At 37.6% G+C, this 18,514-nt stretch overlaps 1 protein-coding gene across 3 annotated transcripts in view; it reads left to right on the top strand.

The window, feature by feature from the left end:
* The window catches only part of MANBA (mannosidase beta), a 109,714-nt gene that overhangs the window by 51,785 nt on the left and 39,415 nt on the right, over window positions 1–18,514 (top strand). For all 3 annotated transcript variants that reach the window (XM_032400909.1, XM_032400908.1, XM_032400907.1), the window contains 4 exons: window positions 7,345–7,496; window positions 9,717–9,834; window positions 11,352–11,438; window positions 14,502–14,669. In XM_032400909.1, the coding sequence (XP_032256800.1) occupies window positions 7,345–7,496; window positions 9,717–9,834; window positions 11,352–11,438; window positions 14,502–14,669 (525 nt within the window). The remainder of the gene's footprint in view (window positions 1–7,344; window positions 7,497–9,716; window positions 9,835–11,351; window positions 11,439–14,501; window positions 14,670–18,514) is intronic.

Here is an 18,514-nt window from a genome sequence, read left to right as displayed (position 1 = left end):
CAAAGAAACAAAGGCATGGATACTACTGCATTTTTTGGAATTTAATGAGAAGTGGGATTTTTATGAATCTCTGTCAGACTTACCTTTATGTCTAATACTCTCCCAAAATATTTGTATATTTTGGGCTTCTTTTGAAAAAACATTTCTAAATTAAAATTAATAAGAGGTGTTCCTCTATCAACTATGCAAGGATAGATTGGCAAATCTGCCTATATTCTTTATAAATCATATACATACAAAGAAGATCAATTTTGACAAAGTTCTTGACATTGTTAGAAGTTAAGGCTCAAAATAATATTATTCATTTCCATAATGAACCAATATATGGAAATATTATTTACTTTTTTCAAAAACATTAATATAATCAAATACACGAGTCCATTACTTTTCCTTTTTTGTTTTCTAAGATTTTGTGTATTTGACAGAGAGAGAGAGAGAGCAAGCACAAGAAATGGGAGTGGCAGGCAGAGGGAGAGGGAGAAGCAGGCTCCCTGCTGAGCAAGGAGCCCGATGCGGGGCTCGATTCCAGGACCCCGGGATCATGACCTGAGCCGAAGGCAGGTGCTTAACTGACTGAGCCACCCAGGCGCCCACTTTTCCTTTTTTCTACTCTAATATTTATTTTACTTAAAAATAGTATGATTGTTCATATAAAGTTAAATAAAGGAAAGTGTCTGCGTTTCTTTTCTGGATATTATCACTATTCATTTCATTTCATTATTATTACTGAAAATAATTTTGTCATGGAGAAGAGGGGGCTTGTTAGAAAGTGATTCTGTCTATTCTGTCCGATACAAAGAATACACTTCTGGCTACAACTATGCTGGTGTAAACTTGAAGCCGTTAACTTCTGGTTGTGCTCTCTGTACGTTTCTAGGGCTCCACAAAGCGAGGCTCTCCTTTGTCCTCCTGCTCAGGCCTGTGTGAGGACAGCTCTTTGTGGAAACCCAGCACGTGTTTTCTCAGTGCTTCTGCATGTTAAAGCACTTTCAGAACAGACAGAAATACGTTTGCTTGTCTCTAAAAATACATAATGTAGGTGAAATGATTTTAGGTGTATTTTGAAAATCATGAAAATTATTTGAAAAATATTTCAGGTAACATTTGTCAATATTTGGAAATAAGGTTTTTTATTAAGAAGAAAATCAGTAGTATCTAGTGATTCTATGACAGCTTTTTTTTTTTAAGATTTATTTATTTGAGAGAGAGAAAGCATGAGCAGGGCAGAGGGAGAGGGGGAGAAGCAGACTCCCCACTGAGCACAAAGCCCAACTGACTGACTGACTTGGGGCTCGATCTCACCACCCTGAGATCATAACCTGAGCCGAAACCAAGAGTCAGACACTCAACCCACTGAGCCACCCAAGCGCCCCAACTATGACAGCCTTTTTAGGATTTGATTACAAACAGCTGAGAAGTGATGTGCAGTTTATGAATCTATGATTCATTACATCATCATCTGGTCTGCCAGAGAAAGAAATTTGAGAAGTACAGTATTATCAGTCACACACCTCTTAAGCCCTTTAGTTAAGATATTCCTAACTCTTGTCAAAGTGTACTTTGAAAGTTAATCCTTCTAGTTCAGAAATGTAATCATAAAGCTAATTTAAAAACTTACCTAGTGAGTTGCTAATAGAATCATCAACAATAGACAAATTTGGAAATTTTTTTTTTAAAGATTTTATTTATTTATTTGACAGAGAGAGACGCAGCAAGAGAGGGAACACAAGCAGGGGGAGTGGGAGAGGGAGAAGCAGGCTTCCCGCCGAGCAGGGAGTCCGACACGGGGGCTCGATCCCAGGATCCCGGGATCATGACCTGAGCCGAAGGCAGATGCTTAACGACTGAGCCACCCAGACTCCCCGACAAATTTGGAAATTTAAAAAAATTTAAATTCAAACTGCTTGGCTTACACATTTAGGTTCTTAGGTATTTTTTTCTACTTTTAGACAATAATTTATTTTGTTGGGCTGTTTAAAATAGTTTTGATCTTGTAATTCACTCTGGATGTAAATATGTGTTACTGAGGGGTCTTTTCAAAAAACCTCTTTCAGAGCCTATTATTTCCTCTGAAGTAAAATACCTGTTGTAGAAGAAGGCTTTTATGTTACCTATCAGGACTCCCAGAGGACACGGAGAATGACTGACACTAATCATAGACCCAACAGCGTTTAACCTGTCAAAGAATGTCCAGAGGGAAAGGTGGCTGGTAATTCCTGCTTCACCTCTGACAACTGTCAGGGGCTTTAGGGTTTACTTTGACCTGGGCCATAAAATTGTTATTGCCAGAGCGGAAGATGGGGATAGCTGTCTTTTCACGAGAAAAGTTGAACAGAAAAGAAAAAATTGGGGAAGATGAGTTTTATCATTAATAATATTTGTAGCATTAATCGGTCTAAAGAAATAAATGAGTTCTATTTTCTAGGTTAGTGATTCTCAAATTTTTTTGGACTCACAATGACTTTACATTCATAAAAATTATTGAGAATCCCAACGTACCTTTGTTTATGTGGGTAGATTTTAAAACTGAGGTTTAAATATTTACTCATTTCAAATCACAGTACCAAATCCATGACATGTTAATATATGAGTTATTTTATGAAGAATAGGTATATTTACAAAACAGAAAATGTAGAGAGAATGACATTGTTTTACATGTTTGCAAATCTCTTTAATGTGTTGCTTAATGGAAGACAGCTGGATTCTCATCTGCCTCTCCATTCAATTTGCAACATGTTGTTTTCATTGAAACATATGAAGAAGAAAGGATCTTACATAGATACCTGGTTGGAAAAGAGAGGAGTACTTTAATAGCCTTTTCAAATAATCGAGGCTATTCTTTGGTACTACAGAACTTAAGTAGTGGTTGTTTCTTAAAGGTTAGTTGCAATGTGGAATCTGAAGCCATTTTAATGAACTGTTTGTACTCTGTTACATTAAAATCTGTTGGTTTTATATCTTGCACCTTTAAGGGATCTTTTAAATTATTATTATTTTTTACCGAGACATAGTTGACAATGTTACATTAGTTTCAGGTGTACAGCATAGTGATTTGACAACTCTGTACCTTATGCTATGCTCACCACAAGTGCAGCTCCCACCTGTCGCCATACAATGTTATTACAACACCACTATGTTCTCTATGCTGTACCTTTTATTAACATGACTTACTCATTCTTGGGGCGCCTGGGTGGCTCAGTCGTTAGGCGTCTGCCTTCAGCTCAGGTCATGATCCCGGGGTCCTGGGATCGAGCCCCGCATCGGGCTCCCTGCTCAGCGGGAAGCCTGCTTCTCCCTCTCCCACTCCCCCTGCTTGTGTTCCCTCTCTCGCTGTGTCTCTCTCTGTCAAATAAATAAATAAAATCTTTAAAAAAAAAAAAAAAAACATGACTTACTCATTCTTAATGGATCTTTTATTTGTATGTGATATCATAATATAGTGCGTTGGTTATTTGAAAAATATTAGTGTCTTGAGATTTCCAAGTGTTTCCAAACATTGAAACATTCCATTATATAATATCACATTCACATTTGTTAATACCACACTGATGTTATCTGAAAAGTCTTTTAAGTATTAGGAAGCGCTCGAGCTCATGGTAGTGGATACAAGTTTTCCTAAATCCTAATTTTTACTTGTAAGTTTGAGTTTTATCCTTGTCCACAATACTTTTACTTATTTTCCTTGAAGTGACAAGGCTCACTTCATTCATTTTCAAGAAAATGTCTGACAAATAACCAAGTCTGAATAACCATAGTTTGTCTGGCAGTTCTTTCCAGTTAAAATGAAGTTTCATGGACCAGGTGACTAATTCAGTTTACAACTCACGCAATGGCGCAGATGCTTTTCCTCAAGAAATCCATTGTGTGGGACTTTATCCGTGTTTCCCATTCTATCATTTCATCACACAGACTATTATAACGATGTCTACTCAAGGTTAGGATAGAATTAGTAATTTTTACTGCTTTATCAAGGACATTCTTAAGTGAAACTGACTTTTTTTTTTTTCCTGCTGATGCCTGAAGGTGAAAGATACAGTGACAGTTAGCACAGTTCAGATCTACTGCCTTGATTTTTGCTGAGGCACCAGGAGTGTTACCCACCACTGCTTCTGTAACATCAGGGCAAATGTTAACACAGTTGTTGCTAACCTTGAGATTCAAAGAAACTATTCAATACCTCGAATATTTCAGCATCTTCTGTATTTTGTTGCCAAAGATTCACATAAAAGAGATCTTTGATGATTCATTGTGCTGATTAACAGATAAATATAAGCAAACAGTAAGCCCATCATTCTGGAGATTCATCCATTTCTCAGGCAAACTGTGATACTTCAGATGAGAGATCAGTTCAGTATCCTGTTGCAGCTTAATCTTTAATTGGATGACTTAACTGTATCATTGCAATGTGACAATGTGGTGATCTCATTTTCTGACTTTTTATCCAGTAGGCATTCAGCAATGTCAACTGTAAAACTCTCTCAGCTAATACATGTGCTTGTCATAATGAATCATTGAACACTACATCAAATACTAATGATATATTGGGTGTCTAGGTGCCTCAGTCGGTTAAGCATTTGCCTTCAGCTTGGGTCATGATCCCAGGGTCCTGGGATCAAGTCCCACATCAGACTCCCTGCTCTGCGGGGAGCCTGCTTCTCCCTCTCCCTCTGCCTGCTCCTCGCCCTGCTTGTGCTCTCTCTCTCTCTCTGTGTCAAATAAATAAATAAAATCCTAAAAAATAAATAAATAAATATTTGGTATAATTTGAAAATTGATATAAATATGCATGTATTACTTTATTTTTTTAAAAGATTTTTTAGTTATTTATTTGACAGAGAGAGAAACAGCGAGAGAGGGAACACAGGCAAGGGGAGTGAGAGAGGGAGAAGCAGGCGTCCCCCTGAGCGGGGAGCCCGATGCAGGGCTGGGTCCCAGGACCCCGGGATCATGACCTGAGCCGAAGGCAGATGCGTAACGACTGAGCCACCCAGGCGCCCTTTCTCTTGTGTTTCTGTGTAGGTTGCAAGGGAAACTTTGAGATTCAAAAGGAGAGTTTATTGAACGACAGTGAGGTTACAGACATTATAGCAGGAATAACCAGACACCACTACTAAGAACACAGTAGAAGCTGAGAACAAACTGAGTTAATTTCTGAAAACACACCTCTTTAAACACTAAACCTCTACCGTAGAAGTAGAACACAGCAGAATATGCAAGCATGCATTCCATTAGCCAACAAAGTGATGATGTCATCACATATCATGTAGCTTCTGGAAAATTCCACGGTACATTCAAGAGTGTGAGAGTGAAAAAGGCAAATGATGTTTTAGCTTTACTATGGAAATAGTTTTTTTTTTTTTTTTTTTTTTTTAACACAAGGACCTCTGGCAGGATTCCAAGGGGTCCCTTGTAGTCCCCGGCCATACTTGAAGAACTGCTGTTCTAGATATTTGAATCTACCCATCAAGGTGTTTTAAAAGTTATCTGTGAAAATCACTTTACATTTTTTATATTTTGCAATCCTAAAGCAGCTATGGTAATTCCATGTCAAGATCCCCCTCAACCAAGCCTTATTCTATGTCTTCTCATAAAGTTAATTCGTATCTTTTTGTCTGTCAGAATCATAAGGGCAAGGGTAAGGAAGTAGAAGAATGGTGGGCACTTTTATTTCATGAAATAAATTGATTAATTCATTCATTTATTTTATTTTATTTTTTAAAGATTTAATTTATTTATTTGACAGAGAGAGACACAGTGAGAGAGGGAACACAAGCAGGGGGAGTGGGAGAGGGAGAAGCAGGCTTCCCGCGGAGCCGGGAGCCCGATGTGGGGCTCGATCCCAGGACCCTGGGATCATGACCTGAGCCGAAGGCAGATGCTTAACGACTGAGTCACCCAGGCGCCCCTCATTTATTTATTTTAATTAGAGAAGAAAAGTTTAATCTTGGTTCAAGGCTAGGCCTTGTTGGCGTAGAACCATGTTCCTCACTCCTTGATCCAGTTCATGGCTGGAAGGAATGAAGATTTGGATAGGAACATCAGTCTTCTTTATCAAGAGTCTTGCTGCTCCTGCTTAACCGTGGGAAAACCTGGCTAGAGTGTGACAGAGACAAAGGTCTCAGCTTCTTGCATACCAGTTATAACTTTGGAGTATGCACTCCTATTCCATCTTCCAGTTGAAACACCACTTACATCTCTAGAGCTCCAGCATCAAGTTTAATGTGATGATTAGTTGGGATTAAATTGCTTGTGCTATATGTCTTTGATTCTAAGATGCACATTTTGGCACATGTTAACAACACTGAAGTGAGAGTGTGTTTATATATGCAGGATACATCAGTTTAACTGGTGGGATTTCTCCCCCGTTTTTGTGAAATAGTATAAGTTTTTGTTCTAATTTTGAAATGTTATCTTCAAATAGATTTCTTTTTAAAAAAAAAAGATTTATTGGGCACCTGGGTGGCTCAGTCGGTTAAGCGGCTGCCTTCAGCTCAGGTCATGATCCCAGGGTCCTGGGATCGAGCCCCATGTCGGGTTCCCTGCTCAGCGGGGAGTCTGTTTCTCCCTCCCCCTCTGCCTGCCGCTCTGCCTACTTGTGCTCTCTCTCTATCTCTCTGTCAAATAAATAAATAAAAATCTTAAAAAAAAAAAAAAAGATTTATTTATTTATTTGAGTGGGCGGGGGGAGGGGCAGAGGGAGAGGAAAAGAATCCCAAGCGGACTCCATGCTGAGCCTGCCATGGTGCTCCACCTCACAACCCTGAGATCATGACCTGAACTGAAACCAAGAGTCGGATGCTTAACCAACTGAGTCACCCAGGCACCCTTCAAATATATTTCTTTTGATGGAATTACAAATGCCTGTTTCATGAGGAAGACTAGAATATATTTCTTCTTCTTTTTTTTTAAAGATTCTATTTATTTATTTGAGAGAGAGAATGTGAGAGAGAGAGAGAGCACAAGAGGGGGGAGCGGGAGAGGGAGAAGCAGACTCCCCGCTAAGCAGGGAGCCCCATGCGGGACTCGATCTCGGGACTCCAGGATCATGACCTGAGCTGAAGGCAGTCACTCAACCAACTGAGCCACCCAGGCGCCCTAGAATATATTTCTTCTTTAATAGTTTCTATATTTTATATCTATTAAAAGACAGAATCTGGCAATAATTTATTATATATATATTTTTCTGAAGCGTGTACTTCCACATTAAATGCCTCATAGCAAATAGGAAATTAACATTAAATTATGTTCGTGTCAATTGTTTAAAAGTTTGCTTTCCTTTTTAAAAAAATCTCTTTTGCTTATGTTTTAAATTTGATATTCAGTATTTAATTTTGTTCATAATAGGTTTATTTTAGGACAGTGGAACTTATAGAAGAGCCCATTGAAGGATCTCAAGGTCTGAGTTTCTACTTCAAAATTAATGGATTGCCCATATTTCTGAAAGGCTCGAACTGGATCCCAGCAGATTCATTCCAGGATCGAGTAACCTCTGACTTGTAAGTTATCATTTTTTGTTTCTTGTTTTTCTTTTTATTAACAGTCCCACAAAGCTAAAGAATTACTCATTTTTATTTTCTTTGGTTCCAGTGGAAGGAACTGAGAGGTAAGACAGAATTCTAGGATGATGGAAACTTTAGAATGGAAAGGATTTTTAAATCATATATTCCATTTTCATGAGCTATAGATAGTCTTAACAGCTAAATGACTTGAGACTGCTGAAACCATCCAATTTCTAGAAAACTATTATATATTTCCTCTGGAGGAACAAGAAAATGACTAATGCACATTTTGGATAATCCCTGAAAAAAATGGTTAAATTTGTTTTTTTTTAATTTTTCAAAGAATACCTTAAATATTTTTGTACATTCTTTTTAAAAAATGGAAACCCATATTTCCTTCTTCATTCTAAGCTATTTGTATATTCTTTTACTTTTACGTTAGTAAAAGGAACTAAAAAAGCTTTACAATTTTAAATCTAGAAGAAAATTTAAAGTGCTTATCTGAAGCTTTGAGAATAGCACTTCATAAGAAAATAATATTTCCTGATTGCAATTGTAAACTGTCTTTGTGATAGTAAAAATAAACTTTGTGAAGAGAAAATAAACACATTTAACTTATTTACATATGTATAAATATGCATTGTAGTATATTATTTGGTGTTTAGAATTTGCCGAAAGTTGTAGTAATTTGCTTTTACTTTAAACTGTATATATATGGTCTTGAATTTCATATGAAAATGAAGTTATTCTCCAGACATAGACACAGATAATTTGCTGCCTCTTTTCCTTTTCATGTTCCGGCTCCTCTCATCTGGCTGGTTTGGGCAGTGACTTTTCAGTACAGCTGGGCCAATTAGTATATCCGCTGAGGCACAATGCTCTGGGTCCTTGGCCAGCCAGTTATTGGGGGCTTCTTGGTTCCTCTCTGAACTCTGTGCTGGAAATGCAGGGTAGATGTTCTCAGAGTGGCTGGACATCATCCTGTGGGTGATGTGAATAGGAATTGGAAAAATCAGAAAGGAAATTTAATTTACTAGAGAAAGAAACATAGCCGGTACCCTACTTATGATGGTTTGATGTGATTTTTTGACTTTACCATGGTGTAAAAAAGATACACATTCAGTAGAAGTTTTGCTTTGAATTTTGACTTTTGATCTTTTCCTGGGCTAGCGCTGTGTGGTACAGTAACCTCTTGTGATGTTGGGCAGTAGCAGAAGCCGAGGCCTCCCAGTCAGCCATGCCATACTGAGGGTCAACAGCCGATACATTCACAACCATTCTGTGCCCGTATACCCATTCTGTTTTTCACTTTCAGTACAGTATTCAATTACATGAGATATCAGTACTTTATTATAAACTAGACTGTGTGTTACGGTTTTGCTTAACCGTAGGCTACTGTAAGTGTTCTGAGCACATCTAAGGCAGGTGAGGCTAAGCTAGGATGTTTGGTAGGTTAGGTGTATTAAATGCATTTTCGACTTACAATACTTTCAACTTACAATGATGGGCTAATTGAGATATAATCCCATTGTAAATTGAGGAAAATCTGTACTGGACTGGAGGAATTGAAAAAAGGAGGTAAGAGTAAGCCAGGTACTAATATGCAAACTTTGATTTTTGTCTTATAATTTGAAATGGTTGTATAAAATTAGCTCATACTTTCTAAGGTTTACAAATGTTTTCTTTTTCTATAAGAATAACTAAGAAAAAATTTAGTTTCAAAAACAGTATAATAACAGTGTGAATTTAGAAGGCAGAGAAAAGATATATAACCCACAATTTTCCAGTTTTGTTTATGTGGTTACAGTTATTGTGTATATAATTTTGTCTCACTTTCTTCACCTAGCATTATATCCAAACCATCATAATTTTAGAACGTGTTTTTCTAAGAGATTTGAAATGTATTTATCAACCACCATGTGTTGTTTTTTTTTTTTTAAGATTTTATTTATTTATGTGACACAGAGAGAGAGAGAACACAAGCAGGGGGAGCAGCAGGCAGAGGGAGAGGGAGAAGCAGACCCCCCACTGAGCAGGGAGCCCCATGTGGGGCTCGACACAGGGCTCGATCCCAGGACCCTGGGATCATGACCTGAGCTGAAGGCAGACGCTTAACCAACTGTGCTACCCAGGCGCCTCCATCATGTGTTTTTTAAATTTTTCTTAAACAGCCCCAGATTTTCAAATTAACATTTGTTTTTAAATTTTCTTCTATAGGTTACGGCTCCTTTTGCAGTCTGCTGTGGATGCTAACATGAATACTCTCCGGGTTTGGGGAGGAGGAATTTATGAGCAGGATGAATTCTATAGACTCTGTGATGAACTAGGAATAATGGTGGGTAGTCGACAGCATTTTATTGATTGATATGTTACTATATCCTCACTTTGAGCTCCTGTGTTCTGAGTGGGTGCTATGGCTCATTCCTTCTTTTCTCAGAGCCAGGACTGATATTCCATTTTTTGCAGAGGAATAAATGACATCTTGCAAACCCAGAACCATAGCTGATGGTGAATATCATAATTATTTAATTATTTTTAAGTGGTAAACATTCTATATTTGTAATTTTCTTTTTGATATGAGGGTATGCATAAACATATTTAAAAATTTTAACTTTAAGGAGATCTAACAAGACCTAGAGAGAAGAAAAATCATAAAATTCAATGAAGAAAAGCTATGCTTAATATTGTTACTAAGTACTCCAAACATGTTTTGCATTGGTGAGGGTTAAGCGCAGGAAATATAATCTTTTAGTTCTGGCATTACAGTTCTAAAATACAAAGCATTCCATAGAAGAATAGTAATTATAATATTGATAATGCTGATGGTCATGATAATGTGACAATATTCTATAATATTTATTGAGGACCAGGCATTGTTCTCAGTGCTCTGCATCTGTTATTTTATTTCATCTTCATGCCCATCCTATGAAGTAGTTACTGCTGTTCTCCATCCCCATTTTACCAGTAAGGAAACTGACACATGGAGGAGAGGTGAAATAACCTGCCCAAAACCACGCAGTGGGTATGTGGTGGAACCAAGTTTCTGACTCAGGTCGGCTGATTTGGGGCCTGTGCTCTTAACTACTGCATCAGAACAGCCTCTCTAGAAATGGACTTTTGTGGGACGCCTGGGTGGCTCAGTCAGTTAAGCGTCTGACTCTTGATTTTGGCTCAGGTCATGATCTCAGGGTCGTGAGATTGAGCCCTGCATCGTGCAGAGCCTGCTTGGGATTCTCTTTCTCTTCCTCTGAACCCCAGCTCACACACACACTCTCTCTGTCTCCTTCAAGAAAGGAAGGATGGAAAGAAGGAAGGAAGGAAGGAAGGAAGGAAGGAAGGAAGGAAGGAAGGAAGGAAGGAAGGAAGGAAGAGAACGATCAACTTATGTGGTTTCATTATGAAAATGTCCATGTAGTAATCCTTTTGGCCATGAAAAGTTAATTCTTTTATAAATAATCTGGTCCATCTCTCAATATCAAATTCCCAGTGAATATTAAAGTATTGCAAGTGAGGAGGGGCTGGGGTAAGGTTCTTTTCGAATTTCACATTCCCCTCAACACACTCACTGTTTCCTTATTTGAATTCCCTTTCCTTCTCTTTCTTTTCTCCCTACTTAACATTTTCTCCTCTCGGGTCTCCCCCACAGTTTTGTGCAGTTCTGGAAAGTCGTGTGGTCCGTATGAGAGCCTCTCCCACTGCCTCAATCATAGTAGTGCTCAAATGGTCACACTCATCAGGCTAACTTGTTTTTTCATTTGCCTGAAAGATAATTCCCAAAGTTCAGAATGAAGAATTTCTTTCTGTGTAATAAAGTCTATGGAAGTACTTTATTGCTTTTTACTGGTTTGACAGGTATGGCAGGATTTTATGTTTGCCTGTGCCCTTTATCCAACCGATCGGGACTTCATGAATTCAGTGAGAGCAGAAGTTGCTCACCAGGTATGTCATTACCATTCCAAGAAGAGGGAAAATGCTAATGTTTCATTTGCCTTTTGTTAAACCTCTCCTCATTTTGTTTTGTTTTTTGTTGTTGTTCTCTTTACTAAATCCCATGAAAATCACGGTTGGATAATTGACTTCCTAGGTGATTCCACCCAGTCTCATGGCTTTAACACCAGCTCTGTGCTGATGACTTTCACATTTATCCCCAGTTCTGACATCTCTGCTGAATTCCTGGTTCTTGTATCCAGCTGCCTACTTGGCCCCTCTGCTTGGAGGTTTCATAGTCATCCCAAATGTAACATGTCTGAACCAAACTTGCATTACCTTCTCCCAACCTGCTTTTCCTGTAGTTTCCCCCACCTCAACAAATGGCAAAGTCAGTCTTTGCATTTCTAAGGTCAGAAATTTAAAGTGATTCTTGACTCCTTGATTTCTTTTGCATTCCATATGTACACACTTATATTTATAGATCTATAAGTGCAAGGAAGTGATTATAACCTAGCTCTGTCCACCGAAAAGGACTAGAACAACCTAATAATATTGTGTATCCTTCTATTGAAATAATTTTTCCCACTAACAGATGGGCTTCTTAGAGAAATGGCTGATTCCAGGTCTGGGACAGGAAGTTTAATAGATGACCCTGGAATATTTTGACATACATATGACAAGAAAACTATCAAAGATATGTTAAAAGAACTTTGATGAAACTCTCACCAACCAAAAGTGGGACAATTTGAGATTCAATAAGGAAAAGAGTGTCCATGGATTGAAATCCAGAAAGCATGTTAAAATCCGTGATTTCATAGTTACAATGTCTGTGGATGGACATTTGCATGGAAAACCAAAAGAAATGCAAGGAAATGATTACTATAATACTCAAGATAGTGGTTACTGTTGGAAGCAGGAAGGGACTACAATTGGGAAGGAGTGCTTGAGGACTTCTGGGGCTCCCTTTCTTGATCTGGGTGGTGGTTACAAGGGTGATTGTGTTACAGTAATTTACTATTTCACAATTTGTTTTTTATATCTTTGTTTTACTTTAAAAAAAAAGTTAAAAAAAAAAAGGTTTAAAAAGTACAAATGAATCATCTCTTGCTCGGAGCCCTCCAGATAAAGATACTGTGCACTATCCTGTCTCTGTTGGCCTCCCTGGCCCCATCAGGCACCCTCTTCCTGTGCCATCTATGCTCTGGAAAACTTTCCCCCTCACCCTCCCTATGGACCACCTCTCTCATTTTCTTCTGGCACCTCTTACCTTGAGCATGAATTTTTCTGGGAAAAAAACCTTTCTATATTTGCCAGTCTAGATCACATCATTTGCCCTTTATGACCTGTACCACACTTTGACTTACTTGTTCAATGTTTTGTTTCCCCTGCAAGTTTGTAATCTCCCTGCAGCCTAGGAGCTTGTTCCTCTCTGTATCCCCACTACTTGGCTGGGTTATTCGTCAGGAGGATAGATGGATAGATGGATGGATGAGCTTAAAAAATATTAATTATAGTTGTGTAGGTTGCAAACATTTCAATTTTTTAAAATTTTTTCTCATACAAATAAAACATGGTATCTATGTACCTTCAATTCTTTTATGTATTATTAAAGAGGAGGAGAGCTTTTTATGCAGACTTTGTTAAGATTTTAAAGTGAAGCTTCTCAAAAATTCTGGGTCAGTTTGAAGGGTATGTGTAGCACAGAGTCACTGGGTCTTTTTGCCTCTTCAGTATTTGTGTTTTCAGTAGCACCATGAACGTGCCAGTCCCAGTTGGTAGCAGTCGTCACTTACCTGGGCACGCACAGAGGCAAATAAAGGAAATAGCGTTCATAAGGCTGGTTTAGAAAAACACAAGGCTGTAATTTTTTTTCAATTTAATTTAATTTTATTATGTTAGTCACCATGCAGTACATCATTAGTTTTTGATGTAGTGTTCCATGATTCATTGTCTTCATATAACACCCTGTGCTCCAATGCAATATGTGCCCTCCTTAATACCCATCACCTGTAATTTTTAAGAATGAGATAAATCCCTTTAATGCTTCCTTAATGCATCTCTGTTTCATGTAGGAGATACTTAGCATCTTGAATGGAGGCCACAGTGAGAACATCATCTGGGATCCATCACTGTAACCATGCATTACATGGAAGAGAAGCTATAACCAATAAGGTTATTTTGCTAAAATGTGGTCCAGAGGATTTCTCCTGACCATTGACTCATTGTGTTCTCAAAGAGATTTAACTGCCCTTTTCTGCTGGAGTACATCTCCCAGGATGTCTGAAGAACTGGATCCTTCCACCTTTATGTAGGGCCAGCCCACAGAGAGCCCAGTTCATGCAGGCTCAATTCTTAAGGTTGGCAAGATTTTCAGACAGATTCCCTAATTTCTTCTTCCATGTTCAGATATATTCAGTAACTTACTTAAGCTTAGTTGATTTCTCAGGACATGACACTGATAGTTCTTTCTGGAGACATCCTCTTGATGCCCTAATCCTTTTTCCTTTAGGATATTCCATATATCTGTCTTAAATTACAGAGTATCTCTGGGAACTCACTTGCTTTGTAAAACCCTCTCTGGTTATCCTTGTGGTTTTCTGATCTCAGTGGAGACCGTGACAACCTCAATCCCTCTTTCAGCAGAAGTGGTTGTTCTTCCTCATTTGTTTCTTCACACAAAACTCCAACTTGTTCTTGAGAAACTCCTCTGTAATGTAATGTCTCCTGCCTTTTGTGTTTCTTAGAGCCTTTTTGTGGAAAGTCAGATGATGATGAGGTTGATTTATTTTTCTTTTTTAATAAAAAGGATTATGTTTTCTTCAGGTTTTATACAGTAGAGAAGAAGAACCCTATCTTACTGGTGTTTATAAAATCTAGGTAAAAAGAATCAGAGATTTCTTAAAATGTATTCCCACAGGTAATGTTACAAGCCATTTTCTAATGAGTTTTCTGGTACATAAGAATTTATGTGCAGAAATGCAATGGCTATCATTTTGTGAATAACTATAGCTCTGAGGCTTTTTTTTTCTTGTTGATCATTTGAAAATTGTTTTATGTTTTCTGAAATTTTAGATCAGGAGACTGAAATATCATCCCTCCATCATCGTATGGGGTGGAAATAATGAAAATGAAGCAGCGCTGATGATGAATTGGTATAATATACCCGCCAGTGAACTGCATACCTACATCAAAGACTATGTGATACTGTATGTGAAAAACATTCGAAAGATTGTCTTGGCAGTAAGTAATGATTTTTCATGCAATAGAATTTAAGAACCTGTTTTAAAAATGGATCAGTTTGAATATTAGTGTAGTATATCTTTGTGTCCTTTTTTTAGAGCAACCTTCAATAATATTTTAATACAGAACAGTCCACTGTAATGCTGCAGCATGTGAATGGATTTATGGGTTTTGGACTTACTTGAGAATTAACTTATCTGTGGAACTCACCACACATACACCAATATTGTGTTTACAACTGCAGATTATGATGGACTCTTTCTGGAGCCCATCCATGGAACCCCAAGGGTTGAGAATTTCTACTTTAGATGACTTATTGATAATGCCATTTCTTTTTTTCTTTCTTTCTTTTTGTTCCTCAATATATTAATACAGTGAATCCTGTGAATTAATTTTCTAATGACAAAATAGTTCTAGTATAAACTCTATTTAGCTATAATGCTTTGTTTTTTATCCTGTGCTAGATTTGATTTGCTAATATTTTGGTTAGAATTTAAAAATTTATGTTCACAAGCAAACTCAGTCTATGGTAAGAGTTGTAAACTCATATGCCTAGAGGAGCCAAATTTGTTTAAAAAAAGTAAGTAGAGTTGATGAGGCTCATAAAGAAGAGGGGACTGTGGTAATAGGATATGGATGTTGGGTCTCATTTATATTCAGTATTTTAAAAAATGCAATGTAAACAAAACTATTTGTGAGACAGATTTAGCCTAGAGAACCCAACTTGTGGCACTTCGTATATGTGTATATGTTTGTGCTCACTGCACAGAATGAGTTAGGAGCCTTTTGTTGTTGTTTTTAATGTCTAGGGACAATTTAAATAAAATAGAGATTATCAGTTTTACTGAGAGAAATTCACCCATAAAACAATCTGGGCCCAGTGCCTTTGTGGGGGCAAGAATTATCTCCTCCCTCATATACATTTCTCCTATAGTTATTATCCAATTTGGGTTTACAACTTCTGGAACTATGGATATTTATGTTTCCCAGGAACATAGCATTTTACCTAGAACTTAAAAGATTTCTGTGTAAGTAGATATGCTTTGTAGAGCAGGCTGTAAGTAGAGAAGTTGTGCAGGCTGAGAGACTCCAGGATTGTCAGTGCAAATAGTGTTTGAATGTGGAAGTTGCTCTCATTCTTGTGTGTGTGTGTGTGTGTGTGTGTGTGTGTGTGTCCATTGTGGATGTCTGGAATTACCTCTGGAAGCAAATACCCCAGCCAGAAGATTTCCATAGACAGAGAGAAGAAGGCACAGAGCAGGCTCAACTGTTCTATGGATATTTCTTTTCTTTTCTATTTTTGTCTCTTCCTACTTTCCTCCCTCCCTCCCTCCTTCCTTCGTTCCTTCCTTCCTTTCTCTTTCTTTCTTTCTTTCTCTTTCTTTCTTTCTTTCTTTCTTTCTTTCTTTCTTTCTTTCTTTCTTTCTTTCTTTCTTTCTTTCTTTCTTTCTTTCTCCCTTCCATTTTCCCCTTCCCTTCCCTTCTCCCTTCTTCCCTTCCCCTCCCTTTTTCCCTTCCCTTCCCTCCCCCCCCTTCCCTTCACTTTTCCCTTCCCTTCCCTTCCTTTCTTAGAGACGTAGAGACTCTTTTACTTTTTCTTTCTTTCTTTTTTTTTTGACTACCTTCACCGATTCCACCCACCTCCCACCTCATACCTCTGGCAACCACCAGTCTGTTCTCTGTTTCCATGAGCTTGTTCTTATTGTTTTTAAATTCCACATATAACTGAGATCATACAGTATTTGCTTTTCTCTGACTTATTTCACTTAGCATAATGCCCTCAAAGTCCATCCATGTTGTCACAAATGGCAAGATTTCATTCTTTTTTTTTTTTTTTTTTTTAGAGAGAGAGAGAGTGATCACAAGAGGGGAGGGGCAGAGGGAAAGAGAATTCCAAGCAGGCTCCATGCCCAGCACAGATCCCAATGCAGGGCTTGATCCCATGACCCTGAGATCATGACCTGAGCCGAAATCAAGAGTTGGATGGATGCTCAACTGACTGAGCCATCCAGGTGCTCCAAGATTTCATTCCTTTTTTATGGCTGAGTCATATTCCAGTGCGTGCGCGTGCGTGTGTGTGTGTGTGTGTGTATGCTACATTTACTTTATCAATTCATCATCAATGAACATTTCGTTTGTTACAGTATCTTGGTAATTATAAACAATGCTGCAGTGAACATGGGGGTGCATATATCTCTTTGAGTTAGTGTTTTTATTTTTTTCAGATAAATATCCATAAGTGGAATTGCTGGATCATATGGTAGTTCTACATTTAATTTCTTAGGTAATCTCCATATTGTTTTCCTTAGTGACTACACCAACTTACATTCCCATCAACAATGCACAAGCGTTCCCTTTTCTCCACATCCTTGCCAACATTTGTTATCTCTTATCTTTTTGATAATAGCCATCCTAACAGGTGTCAGGTGATACCTCATTGTGGTTTTGATTTGCATTTCCCTGATAATAAGTTGAGCACCTTTTCATGTACTTATTGGTTATCTGTATGTCTTCTTTGGAAAAATGTCTGTTTAGATCCCTGGCTCGTTTCTTGATTGAATTGTTTGTTTTTTGCTGTTGAGTTGGACATGTTCTTTATGTATTTTGGGTATTAACCCCTTAGCAGGCATATGATTTGCAAATATTTCCTCCCATTCAGTGTGTTGCCTTTTTATTTTGTTGATGGTCTCCTTTGCTGTGCAGAGCCTTTTTAGTTTAATGTAGTCCCACTTGTTTATTTTTGTTGCCTTTGTTTTTGGTGTCAAATCCAAAAAAATCAAGCCAAGACCAATGCCAAGGAGCTTACCACCTATGTTTTCTTTTAGGAATTTTATGATTTCAGATCTTACATTCAAGTCTTTAATCCATTTTACATTAACTTTTGTGCATGGTTGAAGATAGTTATTCAGTTTCATTCTCTTGCATGTGACCGTCCAGTTTTTCCAACACCACTTACTGAAGAGACTGTCCTTTCCCCATTGTATATTCTTGTCTCCTTTGTCATACATTAATTGGCCATACATATATGAATTTATTTCTTGGTTCTCTATTCTATTCTATTGATCCATGTGTCTGTTTTTATGCCAATACCATAATGTTTTACTTACCTTGCTTTTGTTGTATATTTTGAAGTCAGAAAGCATGATGCCTCCAGCTTTGTTCTTCTTTCTCAAGATTGCTTTGACTATTCAGGGTCTTTTGTGGTTCCATAAACATTTTTGGATTATTCATTCTATTTCATGAAAAATGTATTGTGGTTTTGGTAGGGATTGCATTGAATCTGTAGATTGCTTTGGATAGTATGGACATTTTAGCAATATTAATTCTTCCAGTCAATGAGTACAGAATATCTTTTCATTTATTTATGTCTTCTTCGGTGTCTTTTAACAATGTCTTATAGTTTTCAGTATCTTATAATTTTCGATAATAATGTCAGTCTTTCACTTCCTTGGTTAAACTTATTCCTAGATATTTTATTCTTTTTGATGCAGTTGTAAATAAGATTGTTTTCTTAATTTCTCTTGCTAGTAGTTAATTATTAGTACATAGAAATGCAACAGATTTCTGTATATTGATTTCGTATCCTGCAATTTTACTGAATTTATTTATACTAACAGGTTTTTTGTGAAGTCTTTAGAGTTTTCTCCATATAATAACATGTCATCTGCAAATAGTGACAACTTTACTTCTTCCTTTCCAGTTTGTATGCCTTTTATTTCTTTCTGTTGTCTAATTGCTCTAGCTAGGACTTCCAATACTATGTTGGATAAAAGTGGTGAAAGTAGGCATCCAGTTCTCGTTCCTGACCTTAGAGGAGAAGTTTTGAGCTTTTCACCATCGAGTAT

This window comes from Phoca vitulina, unplaced genomic scaffold (assembly GCF_004348235.1).
Source record: "Phoca vitulina isolate PV1807 unplaced genomic scaffold, GSC_HSeal_1.0 scaffold3, whole genome shotgun sequence".
In the NCBI taxonomy this organism is placed as follows: domain Eukaryota; kingdom Metazoa; phylum Chordata; class Mammalia; order Carnivora; family Phocidae; genus Phoca; species Phoca vitulina.
This window is presented reverse-complemented; position numbering and strand designations above follow the sequence as displayed.